Source organism: Phyllobates terribilis, unplaced genomic scaffold, assembly GCF_046119375.1.
Source record: "Phyllobates terribilis strain yellow unplaced genomic scaffold, ASM4611937v1 Scaffold_1__5_contigs__length_1240528914, whole genome shotgun sequence".
Classification (NCBI taxonomy): domain Eukaryota; kingdom Metazoa; phylum Chordata; class Amphibia; order Anura; family Dendrobatidae; genus Phyllobates; species Phyllobates terribilis.
The window spans coordinates 232,205,725-232,228,121 of record NW_027362761.1 but is presented as its reverse complement, the minus strand read 5'-3'; the positions used below and the strand labels follow the sequence as shown (position 1 = coordinate 232,228,121).

Here is a 22,397-nt window from a genome sequence, read left to right as displayed (position 1 = left end):
GAGTTTATTCTTCTTGCAATTTTTGAGCATTTGTTTTTAATTAGCAAAATGGCACTTCTTTCAACAATTTACAGCGTTTTTCACCCATTCAAATTAATGGCGGGAAAAACGCACAAAAAAGTATGCAGTGCTTTTCCTGCCAACACTCTGGTGTGAACATGCCTTTAGTCTCCATACACATTGGTCAGCCGAGAGGCACCCATAATCCTGCAGATAGCTCACAAGTTTTTGTTCCTTGGACTGCTTTAGGCTACATTTCCACGATGAGGATTTGGTTAGTCTTTAATGTTTCGGATTTTCTGCAGCATTTCCACACCTGTTAGCTAAATTAGGTTACTTGCGGATTTTCATTGCGTTTCTAACATACATTTTTAACATGTTTTAGACACTACCGATTTTGCTTTTTTTTGGGGGTATCTCATGTTTAAATAAAGCTTCTTTGTGTTTGATGCTTCCTGGTATTTGACTTTGACTACACTGTAAGTAAAAAAAAAAATGCACTAAAAATGCATGTGTTTTTTTAACCTGCAGATTTTCCACATCTAATGCAATTCTATAGGGAAAATCCGCACATAAAACTCAAAGAGGAATTGGCATGTTGCATATTTTCAAAAAGACACCCCAGATCAGTTTATGTAGTGTAAAAAAGCACAGTGGGCAGGATTTCAATAAATCCTATGCACTTTGCTGGATCTGGAAGACACTGCATTTTTTTTGCACCGTGAAAATATGCAGCATCAAAAGCTCATCGTGGGAACTTAACATGAAGGGTTTTTCTGTTTTCAGAACAGTTGCATGCCCAGGCTCAGTTTGTTGTAAAAAGCAAACTGCACTTTACTCACCCCACCGGGCCCAGCGCTGCCTCTCTGTCACTGCTCATAGTATATGTTGTCTGCAGCGTTGACATCACGCTGCGGGCAATCAGGGAGTTCTGCCGCCTGCACAGGGAGACATGCTGAGCTCCATGATTGGCTACAGAGAAGATGGGGAAAAAAAAATTCTCCATTCTGTCAGTCTGTGAAAATCAGACCGCACTCGGATGTCATCCGAGTGCAGTCCGATTTTTTTTCCAGGGATTCATTGACTTACATGGCCATGTTCTATCTGAATATCGGATGCTAATCATTATTTAAGATCTCTGCTTGCTTTTCGTAACATTTCTTTGGCCCCAATTCATCATTTTTGTTTGTTTTTTAAATAATTTTGTGCAAAATCCAAAAAATGCTTTTTTTTTTTATTTTGTCATTTTCTTTAATGCGTTGCATGATAGTCTTCAACGGCACAAAAATAAAATTAGACAGATTTTGGACTCACTAGGGTACAGGAGTTGAATTGCGCAAATATTTTGTGACATCTTCGAAAAGTTACAAATGATGAATTATGGTAAAACATCTAGATAAATAAAACCACCAATGTCCAACATCAACAGAAATAACCCGAGACAAAACTGAGAATAAGGCGCAAAATAACCCTTTAAAGGGGTTTTCCATGAATGTAATGAAATGGCCCCATCACATAATTTAACCGACAGGCTGCAGTCTAAAGACACATAGCTTTTGAGACTTGTGTTTCAACTGACAGTAACACACATACCAGAGCCATCAGAGAAGTGTGTGATGGAAGAAATATATCTTTTCCTCAGTTGACTGAGCACAAAAGATATTTTTTTCTCCAGCCTTATTTCTCCCTGCTCAGTCAGTCGAGAAGATCTATTTTTTTCCTCCTGTCACACAATTTTTTAGCAGCTCTGGTACATGTGCTCACAATACAGCTCATGTCACTTGAGACACAGGTCTCAGGCCAGACCTGTGTTTCTTCTGACTGCAGCCCTTCCTGGCATTTCACTAGAACGGGTTGCCGTTTGAATTATGTGATGGGGTCTGTTTTATTATGTTCTTGGAGGACCCCTATGAACAGGCACAATTTTAATTTACTGTCCACATATAACCTTTTTACTTTTTCATCTTACTTGTCTGAGGGTTTGTCTTTTTACAGGATGAGTTGTATTTGTCAGTAGCACCATTTTGGAGTAGATACAACTTATTATCTAACTTTCATTAACTCTTTATGGAAAGAAATTGAAAAAAAAAACAACAACAATTCTGCTGTTTTTTTACATTTTAAATTTTACGGTTTTCATTTGCTGCACATATAAAGTGTTAACTTTATTTTGTGGGTCAGTGTGATTATTGCGATACCAAATTTATGTAGTTTTATTACTTTTGCACAATAAATACTATGCTTTAAAAAAAAATTATTTTTTTTTGTGTGTCTATATTTTGAGAGTCATAACATTAACACTTTTTGGGTGACAAGATGTAGTCTTCATTGGTCCCAATTTGAGTTACATAGGACTTTTTGATCACAATTTATTCCACATTTTAGGAGGTGGATTGAACAAAAAAAAGCAGTAATTCTGGCTTATTATTTTTTAAACACAAATCACCATTCTATATATGGTAATTTAAATACCATTTTTTTCTGCAGGTATGATAATGAGATTACCAAATTAATTACGTTTTTTTTATGTTTTACTTCCTTTGCTAAAAAAAATCCCACTTAAAAAGAAAAACCCCAATTTTTTTGGTCTCCATTTTCTGAGACAAATAATTTTTTTATCTTTCCATGTGGGCTTTTGTTTTGCAGAACAAACTGTAGTTTTCACTGGTACAATTTTTGGAAACATTCAACTATTTAAGGGTTGATCTGGCACCTAAATATTTATCTTCATACCTGATCACTTTTTGTAATTTGCTTTATTATAAAGTATCCTACACTTCTCCTAAGGCTACGGTCACACTGTTAGGCGTTGGGCATTTGCTGTATTTGAAATGGGTCCAGAACCTTCTGTGGTCTCCCATTCCAGTCCAGCCAGGACTGATGCTGCTCAGCATCATCGTCAGTCCCAACGCCTAGCTGGTCCATGAGACGTACAGGTTGTCTCTTGGGTCTTTGTGCCTAGCAACATGAAGCATAGGTTGCGGAGGGAGACAGGGCTGCTAAAGCCTAAGTCCAGGTTTCTCTGTACTGAGCATGCCCGTGACATGGCGGACCGTGATTGGTGGTTTGGGAGTCAGCTGATCTGGTGACTTGGCACCGCCCGATTGGTCGCGGGTGACATCACCAATGGTGCGACGGTGGGCAGGGCTTAATCTTTAAAAAGCCCGTCCACAAACATGGCGGCGCGCTCTGATCATTGAGCAATGATGGTGTTGTGTGGATGCTTGGTCTCTTGGGCTCCACGTGTGCATTAGTTTCTGCAGGCAGGTTTAGTGGAAATAGGCAGGCTAGATGAAATAGACAGGTAGCTTCATCTGACAGTCTGGCTCTGACAAAGGGGTCGCCTTACACCCCGAGCAGTCTGCAGACACCCTATTCCCGGTACCTCCTGTAAGCCACGTGGAGAGATACTTCTCAGTCCGGTAGTACGCCGGCTGAGGGCACTTATTCGCCAGCGTGAGTCACACACGCATCCTAGTGCCAACAGTGTAGTCCCTGTGCTGCAACAGGACTACAGATATATTATTTATCGCACATCTCCCGTGCAGTTAACGGAGATAGTGCGAATCCCTATTCCCGTTCCGGTGTGCTGTAACATGGAGGGGATTGCTATTTAAGTTGGTTGTTTCCTTCTCACTCGGAAGGTGTTCGGCCACAGTCCACCAGGCTGCATCGCGGATCCCAGGTTCGGTTGCGTTCCATTATAATAAAGTTGTTTGCAACCGTCCCCTTAGCTAACACTATCAGTATTTGGTCAGTATTTTACATCAGTATTTGCAAGCCAAAACCAGGAGAGGAACAATAAGAGGAAAAGTATTTATTTTACTCACTTCTATAGTTCTATTAATCCACAGCGCTTTACTTACATTATCTAATAGAAACACTTCCCCCACTTCTGTATTTATCACCCGCTCCTGGTTTTGGCTTTCAAATACTGATGTGAAATACAGACCAAATACTGAAAGTGAGACCGTAGCCTAATCCTTAAATGTGTTATGTGTTCTTTTTTTAACTTCACTTCCTGTGACGTTTCATTTGAGAGGAGTTGCAAACAGGACATCACAGGAGGCTGGAGCTGCACTCACTTCCCTGCAGTGTCTATCTCCCCTCTTGGAACAGGACATCAGGGGGCAGCTTTACAGTTACTACAGTTCCTTGCATTGCAGCCCTCTCAAGATGTCCTGGATCCATGGTGCTGTGGGAGAGGTAAGTGTAGTGCCGTCACTCTGCTATTACCTCCGCCGCCACATCCTCTAATTGTGAAATAAGACGTCATCAGGGAGGGAAGATGGAAGCTGTGAGTGACACCCCACAGCTTCTAGCACCTCCTTCTAATGAGCGGAAAATCTCCAAATCCTCCTCAAAATTTCTCAGTATTTTGGAGTTTCTGCTCTAAAAACTCAGCACAAATACTCAGTGTGCACAGACCCAAAGGAAGTATGTGGACATAGAGCCCACTGAAGAATGATAATGTTACTATTTTTACACTCCAGGGTTTCTGAACCCTGAAGCAGTCAAAAGAAGTGACATAATATGGAACATATGCACAGCAATGTTGTTTTATATTGCTGTGCATTATGCCGATATTATGCAGCATTTTATGTCGCGATTTTTTTTTATGGCGATTTTGCAGCATTTTTTCAGGCGGATTTCTGGCAGAATCCAACTGAAGAAGATGTTGAGTGCACATAGCCAAGAAATGATAAACTGTTCCCTGAAAAACAACATCAGCGTTTGCATGAGTGGTTTACAAGAGAAAACTTGTTTTCGACCTCCTTAAAAACTTCTTCTGCACATACCCTTGGGTCCACTCCTAAAAAAAAGTTAGAAAAGGCACTCACAAAGCGCTCAAAAAACTCTTCCAATTTCTTTTTTGTGTAAAAAGGCTTCTTTTGAGCATCTTTTAAATGCTTGAGGCATTCAAAAACTTCAAGCATTTAACAGAAGTGATACATGCATTCTTCAGGCGTTTTCCGCTAGTAGGACACTCCATACTTTACAATATAAGTCTATGCAAAGGCTAAAAAAATGTCTGGAAGACACCTGGGCATCATTTTGAGGATTTTGTAAGTGTTTCTGCCACAAAAAACGCTAGCGTTCTAGTCAGTGCTTAATGGATTTCAAAACCAGTCAGAAAAACATCAATAGGAAGACCCCCAAAAACGTTCACCAAAAACGCTAGTGTAAAAAAATGTTAACAAAAAGTGCTTTATCGAAAAACCGAAAAAGAGTAACAAAAAACACTTCCAGGGAACAAAGTTTGATGAAAATGCCAGGAAACAGGAGCGATTCCTGAAATGTTCTCTGCTTCAAAGACATATGTTTTTGATCGAAAGAAGAAAAAAAAAACACATTGTGTGATCATATCTAATAGTGTGACTGTGGCTCAGTATTTGTAAGCCAAAATCAGGAGTGGAACAATCAGAGGAAAACTATAGTAGAAACACGTCACCACTTCTGTATTTATCACCCACTCCTGGTTTTGTCTTACAGATACTGATGTAAAATACTGACCAAATACTCAACGTGTGTGAACGTGGTCTTAGAATTTGATCTATGGCAGACAGGGAGACAATTGTTAGGTCTTCAGTCGCCATAGCACCCATTTGCTCGTGATGTGGTGAGCCGATGGATTGACAGGGGGAGTCATCTCCTTCTGTCACATTCTTTACGTGCATCGATCAATTTTGACCACATGTAAAAAGTTAATTAAGGCGCTGCAAATACTGACAGTGCTCAATTCTGTCTGCTATATCTGCTAGCAAGGGAACTGAATGCTGTTAGACAGCGGCAGCCTTGGGATCACGAACTCCGGGTAAAGATTCAGTGGCTTTTCACATCCAAATGGAAAGTGGCACAGTCATTAGGGTGTGAAATGCAAACATAAAAGTCTGTTAGTGCTATTCTTTAAAAAAAAAAAAAAAAAAAGTATCGTACTCAGATCAATGTTTTTCAATGGGCAGTGCAGATGAACGATTTTTTTCACTGACCGAATCAGCGTGTGAAAAAAATTCTGCAACATAGGAAACTGAAAATGGTCCTGTAAATGATTAATAGCAGCTGCTGTAAAAAAAAACGGATTGTATATGGACTGCACACGGATGACAAGTGAGAAAAAAAATTGTCCCCCTTTTCTGGATGAAACTGAACGATTTTTTTTATACGGTCGTGAAAAAAGGTGCAAAGACAATGATGAATCGGACCTGACTCCACTAATTAACACACTGAATAACCCACATTTTCTGTTTGTGTTTTGCAGAACTCTTCCTAGTTTCATTACGTCCCTACGTTTCTATCTGTCTGTACTCCTCTACAGATAGTCATGCCGCGAATAGACAATGATATCAAACTGGATTTTAAGGATGTTTTGCTTAGACCTAAAAGAAGTACTTTGAAGTCTCGCAGTGAGGTGAGCATATTTCACATTCATTTATTTTTTATATTCCTAAAGACCTTGTGTTATTATTTAAAGGGAATCTGTGAGCAGGTTTTGGCTATATAATCTGAGAGCAGAATAACAGGGCAAGAAAGCCTGATTCCAGTCATGTAATAGAATCATAGAATGGTAGAGTTGGAAGGGACCTCCTGGGTCATCTGGTCCAACCCCCTGCTCAAAGCAGGATTCACTAGATCATCTCAGACAGATGTCTGTCCAGCCTCTGTTTGAAGATGTCCATTGAAGGGGAACTCACCACCTCTCGTGGCAGCCTGTTCCACTCATTAATCACCCTAACTGTCAAAAAGTTTTTTCTAATATCTAATCTGTGTCTCCTCCCATTTAGTTTCATCCCATTGCTTCTAGTCTTTCCTTGTGCAAATGAGAATAAAGATGATCCTTCTACAATGTGACAGCCCTTGACATATTTGTAGACAGCTATTAAGTCTCCTCTCAGTCTTCTTTTTTGCAAGCTAAACATTCCCAAATCCTGCAACCGTTCCTCATAGGACATGGTTTGCAGACCAGTCACCATTCTGGTCGCTCTTCTCTGAACTTGCTCCAGTTTGTCTATGTCTTTTTTAAAATGTGGTGCCCAAAACTGTACACAGTATTCCAGATGAGGTCTGACCAAAGAGGAGTAAAGACCGATAATGACTTCACGTGATCTAGACTGTATGCTTCTGTTAATACATCCCAGAATTGTATTTGCCTTTTTTGCTGCTGCATCACACTGTTGACTCATGTTCAGTCTATGATCTATTAGTATACCTAAGTCTTTTTCACATGTACTGTTGCTTAGCTCTATTCCTCCCATTCTGTATATGCTTTTTTCATTTTTATTGCCCAGATGTAGTACTTTGCATTTTTCCCTGTTAAAAACCATTCTGTTGGTTGCTGCCCACTGCTCCAGTTTATTTAGGTCTTTTTGAATCCTCTCTCTCTCTTCTCTAGTATTAGCTATCCCTCCTAGCTTTGTGTCATCAGCAAATTTAATCAGTTTACCCTCAATTCCTTCATCTAAATCATTGATAAAGATGTTGAACAATACAGGTCCCAGGACGGAGCCCTGTGGTACCCCACTTGAGACATTCATCCAGCTGGATGTGAAGCCATTTACAACCACCCTTTGAGTCCGATCACTAAGCCAGTTATGAATCCACCTAACAGTTGCCTGGTCCATTGCATACTTGGTCATTTTTTCAATAAGGATGATGTGAGATACTTTGTCAAATGCTTTGCTGAAGTGAAGATATACTATATCTACAGCATTTCCCTGATCCACCCAGTCAGTGATTCTGTCATAGAAGGAAATTAAGTTAGTCTGACATGACTTGTTAGTTACAAACCCATGCTGACTCTGGTTAATCACTTCATTCTTATCCATGTACTTACATACATGTTGTTTAATAATTTGTTCAAAGATCTTTCCTGGTATAGAAGTCAGACTCACTGGCCTATAGTTCCCTGGGTCCACCTTCTTCCCCTTTTTGAAGATAGGAACAACATTTGCTCTTCTCCAGTCTTCTGGGACTTCTCCTGTTCTCCAAGAATTTTCAAAGATTATGGAGAGTGGTTCTAAAATTTCTTCTACAATCTCCTTCAGTACTCTGGGGTGTAATTCATCTGGACCTGGAGACTTGAACTCATTTATGTTAGCTAAATATTCCCTCACAATCTTTCTGTTTACTGATAACTTGGATTCCTCTATTCCTTTAAAAGGACAGTGAAGATCAGTTGATGTTACATTTTCTTTCTGAGAGAAAACAGATGCAAAATAGGAATTAAAAAGTTCGGCCTTCTCAACATCCTCTCTTACCATTTCTCCATTTTCATCCTGTAAAAATCCTATAGCATCTTTGACTTTTCTTTTACTTTTGACATACCCCCAAAATCCTTTTTTATTGCTTTTGACATCTCTTGCAAGCCTTAATTCATTGTCAGCTTTAGCTAACCTGATACGTGCCCTGCAGGATCTGCAGACTGCATTATAATCTTCTTTAGATATGCCTCCCTCTTTCCATTTAATAAACATTTCTTTCTTTCTTTTTAGCATGTGTTTAAGTTCTGTGTTCATCCATCCTGGTTTCCTTAAATGCTTCCCATTCTTCCTACTTTTCGGGATTGTTAACGATTGTGCTTTGAGAATCTCATTTTTAAAAATTTCCCATCCTTCCTGGACATTTTTGTCCTTAAGGACATCCAGCCATTGGATCCCTCCTATTCTCTTTCTGAGTCTCTTAAAATCTGCCTTTCTGAAATCTGACCTTGAAGTTTGAGTCTTCACATGTCTTCCTCCTCTAGTTATCCAAAATTCTATAATAGCATGATCGCTGCCTCCTAGGGTCCCAGCCACCTTTACCTCCTCAACCATTTCCTCCCTGTTTATAAGGATTAGATCCAAAGTAGCAGATCCCCTTGTTTTCTCCCCTACCTTTTGGAAGATAAAGTTGTCAGCAAGAGAGGATAAGAATTTGCTTGACCTGTTAGTTTTACTTGAGAGAGATTCCCAACAAATGTCTGGATAGTTGAAATCTCCCACGACCACTACGTCATATTTTTTGGAGAACTTGGTCATTTGATACATAAAGAGTTCATCCATATCTTCAGCTTGCCCAGGTGGCCTGTAGTAAATGCCTACAATGGTGTCCTTTCCGTTGTTCTCTCCTTGTATTCTTACCCAAACAGTTTCCATAGAACTCCCAGTCTCTGAAGCTTCAATCTCTGTGCAGATATACGCTTTTCTAACATACAATGCAACACCTCCTCCTCGTTTATCAAGTCTGTTTCTTGCAAATAAGTTGTATCCTTTTAGCCTTTTATTCCAATCATGTGTATCGTCCCACCAAGTTTCAGTGATTCCAATGACATCATATTCCTTTTCCTGCATTAGTAGTTCCAATTCTCCTTGTTTGTTGCCCATGCTTTGTGCATTTGTATAAAAACATTTTAGTTTGTGATTGGTTTCTCTTCCTCCCATATTTTTATTATTTAAATTGTTTTGTCTTTGTTCTTCCTTTCCACTTCCAGTAGCAGAGATCTCAATAGTATTTGTCAGCTGTATGGCTTTTTCTGGCCTTTTGCTTCCCTTCCCACATTGTTCTAGTTTAAAGCTCTTCTAATGAGTGTAGCAAGGCGACTTCCAAATACATGTTTTCCAGTCTTCGTAAGGTGCACCCCATCTCTAGCAAGTAGTCCATCGTATAGGTAATTCATTCCGTGATCCAGAAATATTTGGTGTTGCTTTCATAGAATAGCAGAGCTAAGTCTTCTAGGCTGTATATAACCTTGACCACACGCCTGACTGGCGGCTTCCTGTGTACACTGTGAGCAAGCTGCCAATCAGAGGTGGGAGGTGGCGTTATACAGATTAGCCTGACTGCTGGTCTCCTGAGCTGTAGTCTGGCAGTGTTAATCTCCTGCTGATAAAACACTTGTTTGCACTTAAACTACAACACAGAGCCTAATAAGTGATACATCCCTGGAATCAGGGTCTCATGCCCTAAATTATGCTGCTCTCTGATTAAAAACCTGCTGACAGATTCTCTTTATCCATGCATATATAATGTTATTTACATGCGTATTACGTGTAGCTGTATAGTCAGAGAAGGAGGTTGTTCGTAATTCAGATACAACCCCGAGTTAAATCTTGGATAAATAGATAAAAAATATATTTAACGTAAAATTTGTGAAAGAGTTTTTTTTTCTTTTCATTATATTTTTTTGTTCTTGTAGGGATGTTGGACCTCCTGTCTTGTAATTGCTTTTACTTTATAAAGCAACACTTTAGTATTGCAATATATAGTGAAAATGATGGACTCTTCTGAAGCCCAACCAGCTGCTAGGTCTTCATAGGAGTACCAAGACCAAGATGACTGTGACAGGGACTTCAGCAGGTCCCGGCTGACATGGCAGTCCTTCGGCACACAGCCAATAGACGCTCCACCTGGATTTTGCCACTCAGATTATTACAGTGATAAAGCTAATGGAACCTGTCATCTCAAAAAAACACTATTCACCTGCAGATATAGTGGTAATCTGCAGGTAAATACTGTGTAAATCATGTCTGACTGCCTTACTGGAAGGGAGAAAATGAAGATTTATTCTCCATACGTCTGCTTGGGATGATATAGATTTAATTTTCTTCCTGTAGACTCCGCTCCAGTAAGGCAGCCAGACATTATTCAATCACTATTTACCTGCGGATTACCACTCTATCTGCAGGCCAATAAATATTGTTTCTGGGGGTGACAAGTTTCCTTTATAGTGGTCCTATCATTGCTGGTAGATGCAAGTGCTGGCTGTATAGCACAGCAGGCACTTGCCCGGTGTAGAGTGGGCTTAGATCCCGAGTTGCTACAGGACATATTAGTACAACATGAAGCTGGAAGATTCCCATCGGATAGCAATAACTCTCATTAGGGGCAGCACGGTGGCTCAGTGGTTAGCAGTGCAGCCTTGCAGCGCTGGGGTCCTGGGTTCAAATCCTACCAAGGACAGCATCTGCAAGGAGTTTGTATGTTCTCCCCATGTTTGCGTGGGTTTCCTCCGGGTTCTTCGGTTTCCTCCCACACTCCAAAGACATACTGATAGGGAATATTGATTGTGAGCCCCAATGGGGACAGTGATGATAATGTATGTAAAGCGCTGTGGAATTACTGGCGCTATATAAGTGAGTAAAATAAATAAATAAATTAGGGGTCAGCTAGCAGAGGAGGATACCTGTTGTTGTTCCAGCTGACGATTTTAAAACTTGTAAAGAGTGTAAACATTATCGGTGTGTCACTGGAAAGCAGGACAGTGTCAACTTATTTTCCTTTGACTTCTGTGCTATCTTCTAGGGGAGGAAGACTTTTGCATTTTGTCTGGCAGTCTTTTCTGTCAGTTGCTACCATTTTACGCCATTAAGGTAAAGGTGTTAATTGAAAGTAAAGGAGTGGTATGGTGATACTGATTAACACTAGAGCTTTGCCTCTCGTCTGACATGAGTGATAATTGTAAGCTGAAGAAAAAGTCAGTGAAGGGACTTGCAAAGCTCCCAAGAGTTAACTAGTTTAATGCAAATGGTTGGAGCTTTCCTTTCCTATCTCAGACCCTAGCTATAAGCCATGTCAGCAGACACAGGTACATCCTACTTGCATTGTTCTGCACCTGGGCCACTTGTTAACAGTCTTCTGCTTTGTTTTTACCAGCGATCATACATTTCACTATCCTAAGTGCTCTTTCAGTAGTCCAGAAAATAATAGCTAAAGTCTGGTTGTGAAATGGACTGCAATGTTTTGTCAATAAGATAAACACAATGCCTGTATCATTGTAAATCTTTACATAAAATCACATTAAAGACTATTGACATGGAAAAAAAAAATGATTTTACATATGTTAGTGGTTATCTTTATTTAAAGGGATTATCCAGGACTATTTGATTTTTTTTTTTACTCTGGGCTTAAGAAGAAGAGCTGTGGAGCAGCTGAATCACAAGCAGGAGCAGTTGGTGACTGTTCTGAGCCAAGAGAACAGGCTGGTAGTTGCCTCTGTTAACAACTACTTGCCTGTTAGTTTTTAAACTAAAAGTAAAACAAATAAAATAGCCTTGTACAAGCCTTTCAAAGAGAATCAGTCACCAGATTTTTGCCATTTAATCTGAGAGCACCATGATGACTAGGTAGAGACCATAATTCCAATGATGTGTAACTTACTGGTCTGTGTGTTGTTATTTCAATAAATTCAGTGTTTTATCAGCAGGAGATTATCACTGGAGGACTTTTTGTATTGTGCCACATAGTCTTCCAGGCCCCCCCCCCCACAGACCGCCCCGGAGGACGAGCATATCATTATCTCCAAACTGCAAACACAGATTACACAAAAACCACAGGACTGATTTCATCAACACAGGTATCATTTTAATCAGTGTAACAGCGCCAACCTGACACTGCCTGTAGTTTACCTGATGACAGGTTCGCTTTAAGAGGTGTATGCCTCTTAATGAATCAGGAGCATCTGACTGCGACATGCCTCCTCCATCAAGATTGGCAAGAAAATCACTGGTCTTCATGAATTGGGGCCAAAATGTTCATTTCAAACATATTATTTCCTTGGTGCATGTATTCACATAAACCAAATTGTATATTTTTTTTCAGGTGGAACTTTCTCGTTCCTTTACATTCAGGAACTCTGGTCAAAGCTATCAAGGGATTCCAATAATCGCTGCTAATATGGACACAGTTGGCACCTTTGATATGGCAAGAGCGCTGTGCAAGGTATATGTTGTTGTATTGTTATACTGTAAGTTATTAAATGAACACACCGCCATCAGGCTCAGAAATATTATTTGTTTCTTATGATTAGTAGGTCCTACACTTTTATATTATTATCAGGACTATAAACCATTAGCAGGTGTTTATATATATTCCCTACTTTTACATTGTTTTGTGCGCCGTTATTTTTTGTTACTACATATTTTAGATTCTGAAGTGACTGCCATCTCCGTAACGTCAAAACCTGCACTTGAGTCAGCCATATATTAATGGTTAATATCTCCCTGACGCGTCTATCTGTGTAATGGAAAAACAGCGGCAATATATTGTGTTAGAGGTCAAAATACATGAATACATAGGAAATATTGCATCTAGACTGATTTGTCGCTTAATGAAATATACTTCCAAAATGAAGGTTTTTTGAGCATAATTTGGCAAATTCATGTGTGCCCATCAACCATGACAAGATAACCTCTGTATGATGGGTAACTACGCTACCACTGGATATGCCACTCTTGGGCTGTAAGCCTGTATGGACAATATGTCTCTGCTTGGGCTTTAAACCTACAATGTATGGGCTGGTAGAGCTAGTTAAAACCACCTCTTACAGCCCAAGAGTGACATATCCAGTGGTAGCGCTGCTTTCCCATGCCTATCTATGTGACATCTCCCTCAGGGCTGTGGAGTCGGAGTCGGTGTCCATTTTGGTGGAGTCGGAATCAGAGTCGGTATAAAATGGACCGGCTCCCACTCCTAAAATATATAATAAATTGGGTACAGTAGTTCAACGCAGTTTCTGGGGAATATTTTTTCAGAAGAATTTGGGAAAGTTCTGAAATGTCCTATAAACGTCTGTCCTATTCCTGATCTAAGGGTCTAGACTTTTATCTGAGATTAATCTGTGCTACAGTAAATTTATCACTTAAACATGAGCCATGTATGAGGGAGTCGGAGTTGGAGTCGGTGGCATGGAAATTGAGGAGTTGGAGTCGGAGGTTTGGCTTACCAACTCCACAGCCCTGACTCCCTACATAGATGTCAGTGGGTGCTGCTCACCACTAATGGTCCTTTTTCATAAACCAATAATTGGTGAGCATTCATAGGAACATGCATGCTCAATTTTCTACTGGAGTAAACATGCCAGTAATATCCCAACAATCATGGAGAAGGCATGTTCTTTGAGATAATGATGATTTTTATGCACAGCCTTTTATGACCCAGTAGCGCATCCTCTTTAAAGTATACCAGCCAAAACCAGAGTAAGAGCATGGTCTTGCTGATGTCAGTCTTCTCAAAAATGAATACTGCTTTTGGTGCATATAGCCGTCTAATCTGTCCATGAACTGTTCTGATTCTCCAGGAGACTTGCCATCCACTGGTTTTGAGCAGGCGGTTTAATTTCATCAGCATTCTGTTAGCACTCTAAGATGTTGGGACTTCCTTTCCAGTAGGTTGACAGTCCTGACTGGCGGCCTGCCTCTATGTTATGTGTGTAAGCAGTTTGACAGACAGGAGAACAGGAGAAGAAAGACAAAGACCCGCCCCCATTCCTTGTCATGGGTCTTTAATAAAGGCATTTTAGATAAATAAAATACTTAACAATTTTGTTAGTCATGGCACTGGCCATCAGATGATTCTGAGTATTATTGAAACGGACAATACCTATTTAATGACCTTAGACAAGTGCTCATTGATTATTGCTGGAGTGACCCCTTAATTTTTCCATTTGTGATTTTATTTGAGTATTTCATTGCAGCAATGTACAGCAGCTTGGCCGTCAGGGTAAGCAGGCATCAGCTTTGGTGACTGGCACAGCTCCATACCAGAGCAGATCTGAAATTTCAGTGTTACTTCTGAATAGGCAGAATATAAGCTTATTTCTAATTTTGGTTTCCTTTCAGTTTTCTCTCTTCACAACGGTACATAAGCACTACTCTGTAGAAGACTGGAAGGAATTCTCTGCCACCTCTCCAGAATGTCTGGATGTAAGTAATAGTTTTCTGTAGTTCACTAGTACTTCTACCAGCACATTTTCTCCAATAGTCGTCTACTAGACCTCTGATTTTCTTATCATAATGTCCTGCATGTCCCATAGAATGTGGCTGCAAGCGCTGGCACTGGCCAATCTGACTTTCAGCATCTTGAGGAGGTTTTATCGGCTGTCCCTCAGATTCGTTACATCTGCCTTGATGTAGCTAATGGATACTCTGAGCAGTTTGTCCAGCACGTGAAAGATGTAAGAGCGAGGTTTCCCAAGCACACAATCATGGTAAGAACATACAATGTGGTCTCTCATGTCCATTTTTATTTTTCTAGTCATCCATTTACTGACATCTGATTTATGTCTCCAGGCTGGGAACGTTGTAACTGGAGAAATGGTTGAGGAATTAATCCTTTCAGGCGCAGATATAATCAAGGTTGGAATAGGGCCAGGTACTGTCTGTTTAATATTCTAACAATATAAAAGTTGAATGAATAGCTCTAGAAGTACTTGATGCTCCAAGAAATAAATACAATGGTGTGCTGACAAGAATAACCCACACGTATACATGATTCTTTTCTCCTTGAAATTTACAACATGCATTACCTGATGAGCTGCTTTGGACAAAAAATTCAGTTCAGGTGGCAGACGCTAACTTTATGAGGATTGGAGAACTTCATATGCTGTAATATGTAAACTAAAATATAATTGTTTTTTTATTTGTTTTTTTTATAACTGTTGGCACTTCTTAATTTTTTTTAGCTGAACATATTTATTCTCCTAATGCTAGATATTGTATATGCATTGAACTTATATTTTCCTTGTCAATGATAATTCCTTTTGATTCGATATTTAACTTCAACAATCTTGTGATTGGGGAATTATGTCCCACGTCGTAGAATTCTTATGCGTTTGGCATTTTATGGTCTTGTATCTGCAATCTGCATTTGCTTCTTAGGGCTCATACGCATTTGCGAGAAAAACGGACGAGTGCAATCTGCTAAAAAATCAGATCGCACTCTGACCAATGTTATTCTATCAGTTACAGCTCATCTGCGATTTTTTTCTCAGCTGAAATCGGACTGAGAAAAAAGTCACAGCATGCTGCGTTTTGCCGCGTATATCGGACGAGACTCGCTAATGCAAGTCAATGGGTGCGAGAAAAAAACCGACAGCATACGAACCATCCGTATGGCATCTGATTTTTACGGATATACTACCATTCTGTAGCATAGAACACTGTAAATGGTCCTGTAAATGATTGCAGAATAATAGTTGCAGAGAAAAAAAACGCATTGCATACGGATGTCACACGGATGCTAGGTGTGAAAAATCGCATTGTCCTCTCATGAAAATCGCATGGCACTTGCATGACACTCGTCCGATTTTTCGGTCCAGACATTAGAACTTTTTTTTCACACATATTGGTATGAGCCCTTAGTCTCCTGATTTACCAATGTTCATTTTTCCATTTGGTGTGAAAAAAACTCTGACTATTTAAAACACCGTGAATTATTTCAGTTTTAGGACACTTTAGGATATGACTATACACTGTACACAAGTAAATAGATGATCCATGTAATGCATGACTTGGTCAATATGAAAAAGTGAGAGCTGCTCTAAGGCTAGAGTCACACGATCTTGTCTTCTCACATCCGAGGAAAATGGTCCAATTATGCTAATCATACTCTGATAACCTTCTAATCAGAGTGTGATCATAGCGTGATCTGATTTTCTCAGATGAAAAAAAAATTATCCATCTTCTCCATTCTGTCAGTCCATGAAAATTAGTCAGATGTTAACTGAGTGCAGTTCGATGTTTTCCATGGACTCATTGACTAGCATGGCTGAGTACGATCCGAATGTCGGATGCAAATCATGCTTGCTGCAATTTTTGTGTCGGACAAACTGTCGGAGGAAAAAAATCAGACGTGCACAGCCCCATAGAATATTATTGGTCCAAGTGCATTCTGATATTTTGTCAGATCACATGTGGACCAAATATATGGTTGTCTGCACAAGCCCTTACACAGATCTCCTTTCTGGCTCATACAAGAAGGTCCTAAGGTCCCTATGACATTCATATGCTGTAATTAGGTGTGTAGACAGCAGGCTTCTTCATGTTTAAATCCTTTTATTTCTAGAGGTGTTAGTAGAAGCATGGTGGCAGTGTCTCATATATCATTCACCTTTTAATTAGGTTCTGTTTGCACAACTCGCAAGAAGACAGGAGTTGGATATCCACAACTGAGTGCTGTGATTGAGTGTGCAGATGCTGCTCATGGACTAAATGGCCATATTATATCGGTTAGTAGAAATATGCACCTATTTATCCATTTGTATACACAGAATATAGATGTATGTGAGTGGTAAGAGGTGAGAAGGAAAAGACTGATGGGAAAAGTCGTTTGTGAATACAAAGAACGTCCATTACAAGAATGTAAACTAACAAAGGCAAGGACTCAGTTCACCTGCAGGATTTTCTAGCTACATAAATGGTCAAAGCAGAACTACTTAAAGGGAATCTGTCAGTAGGATCAACTCTCCTAAGCCGTGTATATGGGCATGCAGGTCATAGATAGTTGAATAAAATGATACCTTGATATCTGCGATCCAATGTCTTATTCCAGATAAATCCACATTTTTCTTATATGTATATGAGCTATTCCAGACTATGTCCCGGACACTGATCTGCATCAAAATCTGCCTCCAGAGCTGTAAAAGAAAGGGGGCGTTATTAGTGGCGGACATGTAGATCAGGAGAGCAGACTGGCAGTCATTACATGTCTCACACTGGTAACGCCCCCTTTCTTTTAAAACAAACTATGGAGGCGGACTCTGGGGGAGATCTATGTCCCACCCGTAGACCTTAACAGCTCTTTTATACATTAAGAAAAATGCCTCTGCGCAATATCTGCGAGGAACTGCAACTTTCTGCCGCTGTCCTGTCTGAAACTGAGGTTCCTATACTGCCATTGTATCCCTCCTAAATTTCCTGTTGCTTGCCACTTGTGTCCACTTTTGGAAGTCAGCCCTATTCTGCAGTACATCGTTCCTCTCGGCCCCATCCTGCACTATATCACTCTTCTTACATACATGAAAGAGTGAGGAGCGCAATCCCTGCACATTCTCCTGTGTTACATCGGACTCTTGATAGACTGTGATAGATTCTGATAGGGATCAGAACGAGAACTGAAACAGAGCGGAGGGGCAACTGAGGTCTGGCATGCAGGACTCAACTTTTTCTGTACTGCTGAGAGTGCAGTAGAGGAATCAGGGATTACCGTACATATGTACGATCCTAGATCTCCAGCACTGCCTATATACTAATGTCAGCCGTGACTTTTGTACTGGGCAGCGCAGTTCATGGTGAAAACCATGGGCTGTATATGGAACCTCACCAGAGTGATGTCACAAGCTATGTGACACTGACATGCAACATTTGACATTGCCACAAGTTTTAATCATAGTGTAATACAAATCTGCCTACATTGCATGGAACGGTTTAGGGACAAATAAAAAAACTATATTGGACAACCCCTTTACATAAAAGTGAAATACAGAGAGCGTGATTTTTTTCTCTTTTCAGGATGGAGGTTGCACTTGTCCAGGGGATGTGGCCAAGGCTTTTGGTAAGTTTCTCAACCTGAGCAAGGAATTCTCTTAATAAATCATTTCTAACATATGCTCATATTTATATCTTTATTTGCATGTAAGAGCTAAACGTTAGTAGGCTTTTGCCTTGTTGGGTTCTTCATTGTTCTACCTTTAGTCTTAGTAGTTGGCAATACAGAGTCAGACATAAAGTCTAACCCCTTTAATATTAAACTCTCCTAACTGCAGCATTTTATAGAGCTTGAGTAGGTGAGCAGATTGATACATAGCTTAATAGGAAAAGATTAAAAGTGTGTTTACACCTAATGACCCGGCAGCACTGAATGACCGACAATCAGCACCTTGTTAGCTGATCGATAGTCATGTACTTGCCTGTTTATACAGGCAGACCACACTCTTAACATGCACTTAAAGGGGTATTCCCATCTCCCAAGATTCCATCCCAATATGTAGTAGGTGTAGTAATAATAATAATATGAGCAATTTCTCCAATTAGAAATGTAGTATAGTTTTTCTGATTCACTGTCTCTTTCCTCATGTGCAGGCATTGCTGGACCTTAGGTATCCATGGTTATGTCCACTGATATAGTGACAGTTAATTAGCTAGTTGCTTGTGGTTGTAACCATGGATACCTAAGGTCCTGCAATGCCTGCACATGAGGAAAGAGACATTAGTAATCAGATATAATCAATACAATATTTCTAATTGGAGGTGTTTGCTAATATTATTATTATTACACCTACTGCATATTGGGATAGGATCTTGGCGATGGGAATACCCCTTTAATGATCTTGAATAGATTGTTCAGTGCACATAGGCTGACGTCCTGTTTACACACGGAGTATGCTCTGCTGAGAATGATGATCTTTTGTGCAGTAAGATTCTCAAAATTCATCAAGAGGGGTACATCTCTAATGATTCCATGCCATGCGCCACCAGCAGATATATATTCCAGTCAGGGTCTGGCATATATTTCTGTTGTAATGTGGCATAAGTTATGATGAATTTGTAAAGAGTTTTTGGCCACATTTTGCCCCACCCTGGATCCGTCTGATTTTCAAAAAATTATGCGCAACTGCCTGGGCTGGCGTAAAAACACCAAAGCTGCAGCATTTTTGTGCAACTTTTGAGTTATACAACAATTTTGAAATATTTCAAATAGTGTTATGCCATAATACTGGCAAAAATTGCTTCATGAATTCGAGTCTTAGTTTTCATTTTTGGGTCAGCATGCGTCTGACAAAGTGTTCTTGCTCATAGTTGTCCTCTGGTTTAATAGGATATATGAATGGAGTGTTCTTCATGAGACAGCCCTTTAATGATTCAGTCTCGCCTGTACTGTATGATGGTTCATAGTGGCTAGGCTGTCAGTTATAAAGTAAATGCTTTCAGATTTTAGTGTTAATCGGCTTATGTAAACATTTTTTAATGCATCAAAATATCTTTAATCTTGAGAAAAACATTTTTAAAGTTTTCTTCCGTTGGTAGTGTTTTGCCTTTCGTAGTAATCATGAGGCAATTTTCGTCTCCTCCAACAAATGCAATAAAAACCGTTCAAACCATTGTAAATAGTCTAAAATAATATCAGTCATATTCATCAGCCTGCGAAGCAAAACACAAGCCATCATACAATTCTATCAATAGAAAAATTAAAACATTACTGGTCTTGGAATTTGGTGACACAAACCAAATGTGTTTTTTTAACATAGTTACATAGGTTGAAAAAAAGTTATAGGTCCATCAAGTTCAACCTTTCTCGATCAATTATATATTATGTATTGCTAGATTTTTTTTTTTCACTATTTAATTAAAAACACATATACAAGTTTGTTCTGAAGAATTAAGTTGCCCCGCACTTCAAAGGGGGAGAGAAAAAAATGAAAGCACAAAAATGGAAAATTGCCTGGTCCTGAAGGGGTTTAAGTTTACCTCCAGTGAGGTCTGCATAATATGTACTGCAATAGAGACAAAAGAAAGTTTAGATTTTTTGTTTTTAGGAGCTGGAGCGGACTTTGTAATGCTGGGGGGCATGTTATCAGGTCACACTGAGTCTGGAGGTGAAACCATTGAGAAGAATGGGAAGAAGTATAAATTATTCTATGGCATGAGTTCAGAAACGGCAATGAAGAAGCATTCTGGCGGAGTGGCCGAGTATAGGTAGGTATTATGACATTCCTTTACCGGTGTGATTTTACACTAGAGCCCAACCCTTGTAAAACCTTCTAAATTTGCTTGCTTACATTTAGAGCTTCTGAGGGAAAAACCGTGGAGGTCCCTTACCGAGGAGATGTGGAAGATACCATTAAAGACATACTTGGAGGAATTCGTTCCACTTGCACCTATGTAGGTGCTGCCAAGCTAAAGGAGCTAAGCCGAAGAACAACCTTTATCAGAGTGACCCAACAACTTAACCCCATCTTTAGCAATCCATGAATGTAATCTATTTATTAGGTGGTTTTTAATGAATCGGTTACATTGAACATGATGCTCTATCTTCGGGTAGCATGGTATAGAGCGCGAGGAGCATAGAAATACAGTTATATGAAAAAGTTTGGGCACCCCTATTAATCTTAAGCTTAATGTTTTATTAAAATTGGTGTTTTTGCAACAGCTATTTCAGTTTGATATATGTAATAACTGTTGGACACAGTAATGTTTCTGCCTTGAAATGAGGTTTATTGTACTAACAGAAAATGTGCAATCTGCATTCAAACAAAATTTGACAGGTGCATAAGTATGGGCACCCTTATCATTTTCTTGTTTTAAATACTCCTACCTACTTTTTACTGACTTACTAAAGAACTTTTTTTGGTTTTGTAACCTCATTGAGCTTTGAACTTCATAGCCAGGTGTATGCAATCATGAGAAAAGCTACTTAAAGTGGCCACTTGCAAGTTGTTCTCCTGTTTGAATCTCCTCTGAAGAGTGGCATCATGGGCTCCTCAAAACAACTGTCAAATGATCTGAAAACAAAGATTATTCAACATAGTTGTTCAGGGGAAGGATACAAAAAGCTATCTCAGAGATTTAACCTGTCAGTTTCCACTGTGAGGAACATAGTTAGGAAATGGAAGAACACAGGGACAGTTCTTGTTAAGGCCAGAAGTGGCAGGCCAAGAAAAACATCAGAAAGGCAGAGAAGAAGAATGGTGAGATCAGTCAAGGACAATCCTCAGACCACCTCCAGAGAGCTGCAGCATCAACTTGCTGCAGATGGTCTCACTGTGCATCGGTCAACTATACAACGCACTTTGCACAAGGAGAAGCTGTATGGGAGAGTGATGCGAAAGAAGCCGTTTCTGCAAGCACTCCACAAACAGAGTCGGCTGAGGTATGCAAAAGCACATTTGGAGAAGCCAATTTCTTTTTGGAAGAAGGTCCTGTGGACTGATGAAACCAAGATTGAGTTGTTTGGTCATACAAAAAGGCGTTATGCATGGCGGCAAAAAACCACAGCATTCCAAGAAAAACACTTGCTACCCACAGTAAAATTTGGTGCAGGTTCCATCATCCTTTGGGGCTGTGTGGCCAATGCCGGCACCGGGAATCTTGTTAAAGTTGAGGGACGCATGGATTCCACTCAGTATCAGCAGATTCTTGACAATAATGTTCAAGAATCAGTGACAAAGTTGAAGTTACGCAGGGGATGGATCTTTCAGCAAGACATTGATCCAAAACACCGCTCCAAATCTACTCAGGCATTCATGCAGAGGAACAATTACAATGTTCTGGAATGGCCATCCCAGTCCCCAGACCTGAATATCATTGAACATCTGTGGGATCATTTGAAGAGGGCTGTCCATGCTTGGCGACCATCAAACTTAACTGAACTGGAATTGTTTTGTAAAGAGGAATGGTCAAAAAATACCTTCATCCAGGATCCAGGAAATCATTAAAAGCTACAGGAAGCGACTAGAGGCTGTTATTTTTGCAAAAGGAGGATCTACTAAATATTAATGTCACTTTTCTGGTGAGGTGCCGATACTTATGCACCTGTCAAATTTTGTTTGAATGCAGATTGCACATTTTCTGTTAGTACAATAAACCTCATTTCAAGGCAGAAACATTACTGTGTCCAACAGTTATTACATATATCAAACTGAAATAGCT

General features: G+C 39.8%; 1 protein-coding gene across 1 annotated transcript in view; it reads left to right on the top strand.

The window, feature by feature from the left end:
- The window catches only part of GMPR2 (guanosine monophosphate reductase 2), a 28,189-nt gene extending 7,321 nt beyond the window's left edge, over window positions 1-20,868 (top strand). Inside the window, exons 2-10 of the mRNA XM_073671030.1 lie at window positions 6,260-6,409; window positions 12,574-12,693; window positions 14,592-14,675; window positions 14,786-14,959; window positions 15,042-15,123; window positions 16,872-16,978; window positions 18,261-18,303; window positions 20,285-20,444; window positions 20,534-20,868. Of these exons, the coding sequence (XP_073527131.1) occupies window positions 6,323-6,409; window positions 12,574-12,693; window positions 14,592-14,675; window positions 14,786-14,959; window positions 15,042-15,123; window positions 16,872-16,978; window positions 18,261-18,303; window positions 20,285-20,444; window positions 20,534-20,720 (1,044 nt within the window). The 5' untranslated portion in view covers window positions 6,260-6,322 and the 3' untranslated portion in view covers window positions 20,721-20,868. The remainder of the gene's footprint in view (window positions 1-6,259; window positions 6,410-12,573; window positions 12,694-14,591; window positions 14,676-14,785; window positions 14,960-15,041; window positions 15,124-16,871; window positions 16,979-18,260; window positions 18,304-20,284; window positions 20,445-20,533) is intronic.
- The last annotated feature ends 1,529 nt before the right edge of the window (window positions 20,869-22,397 follow it).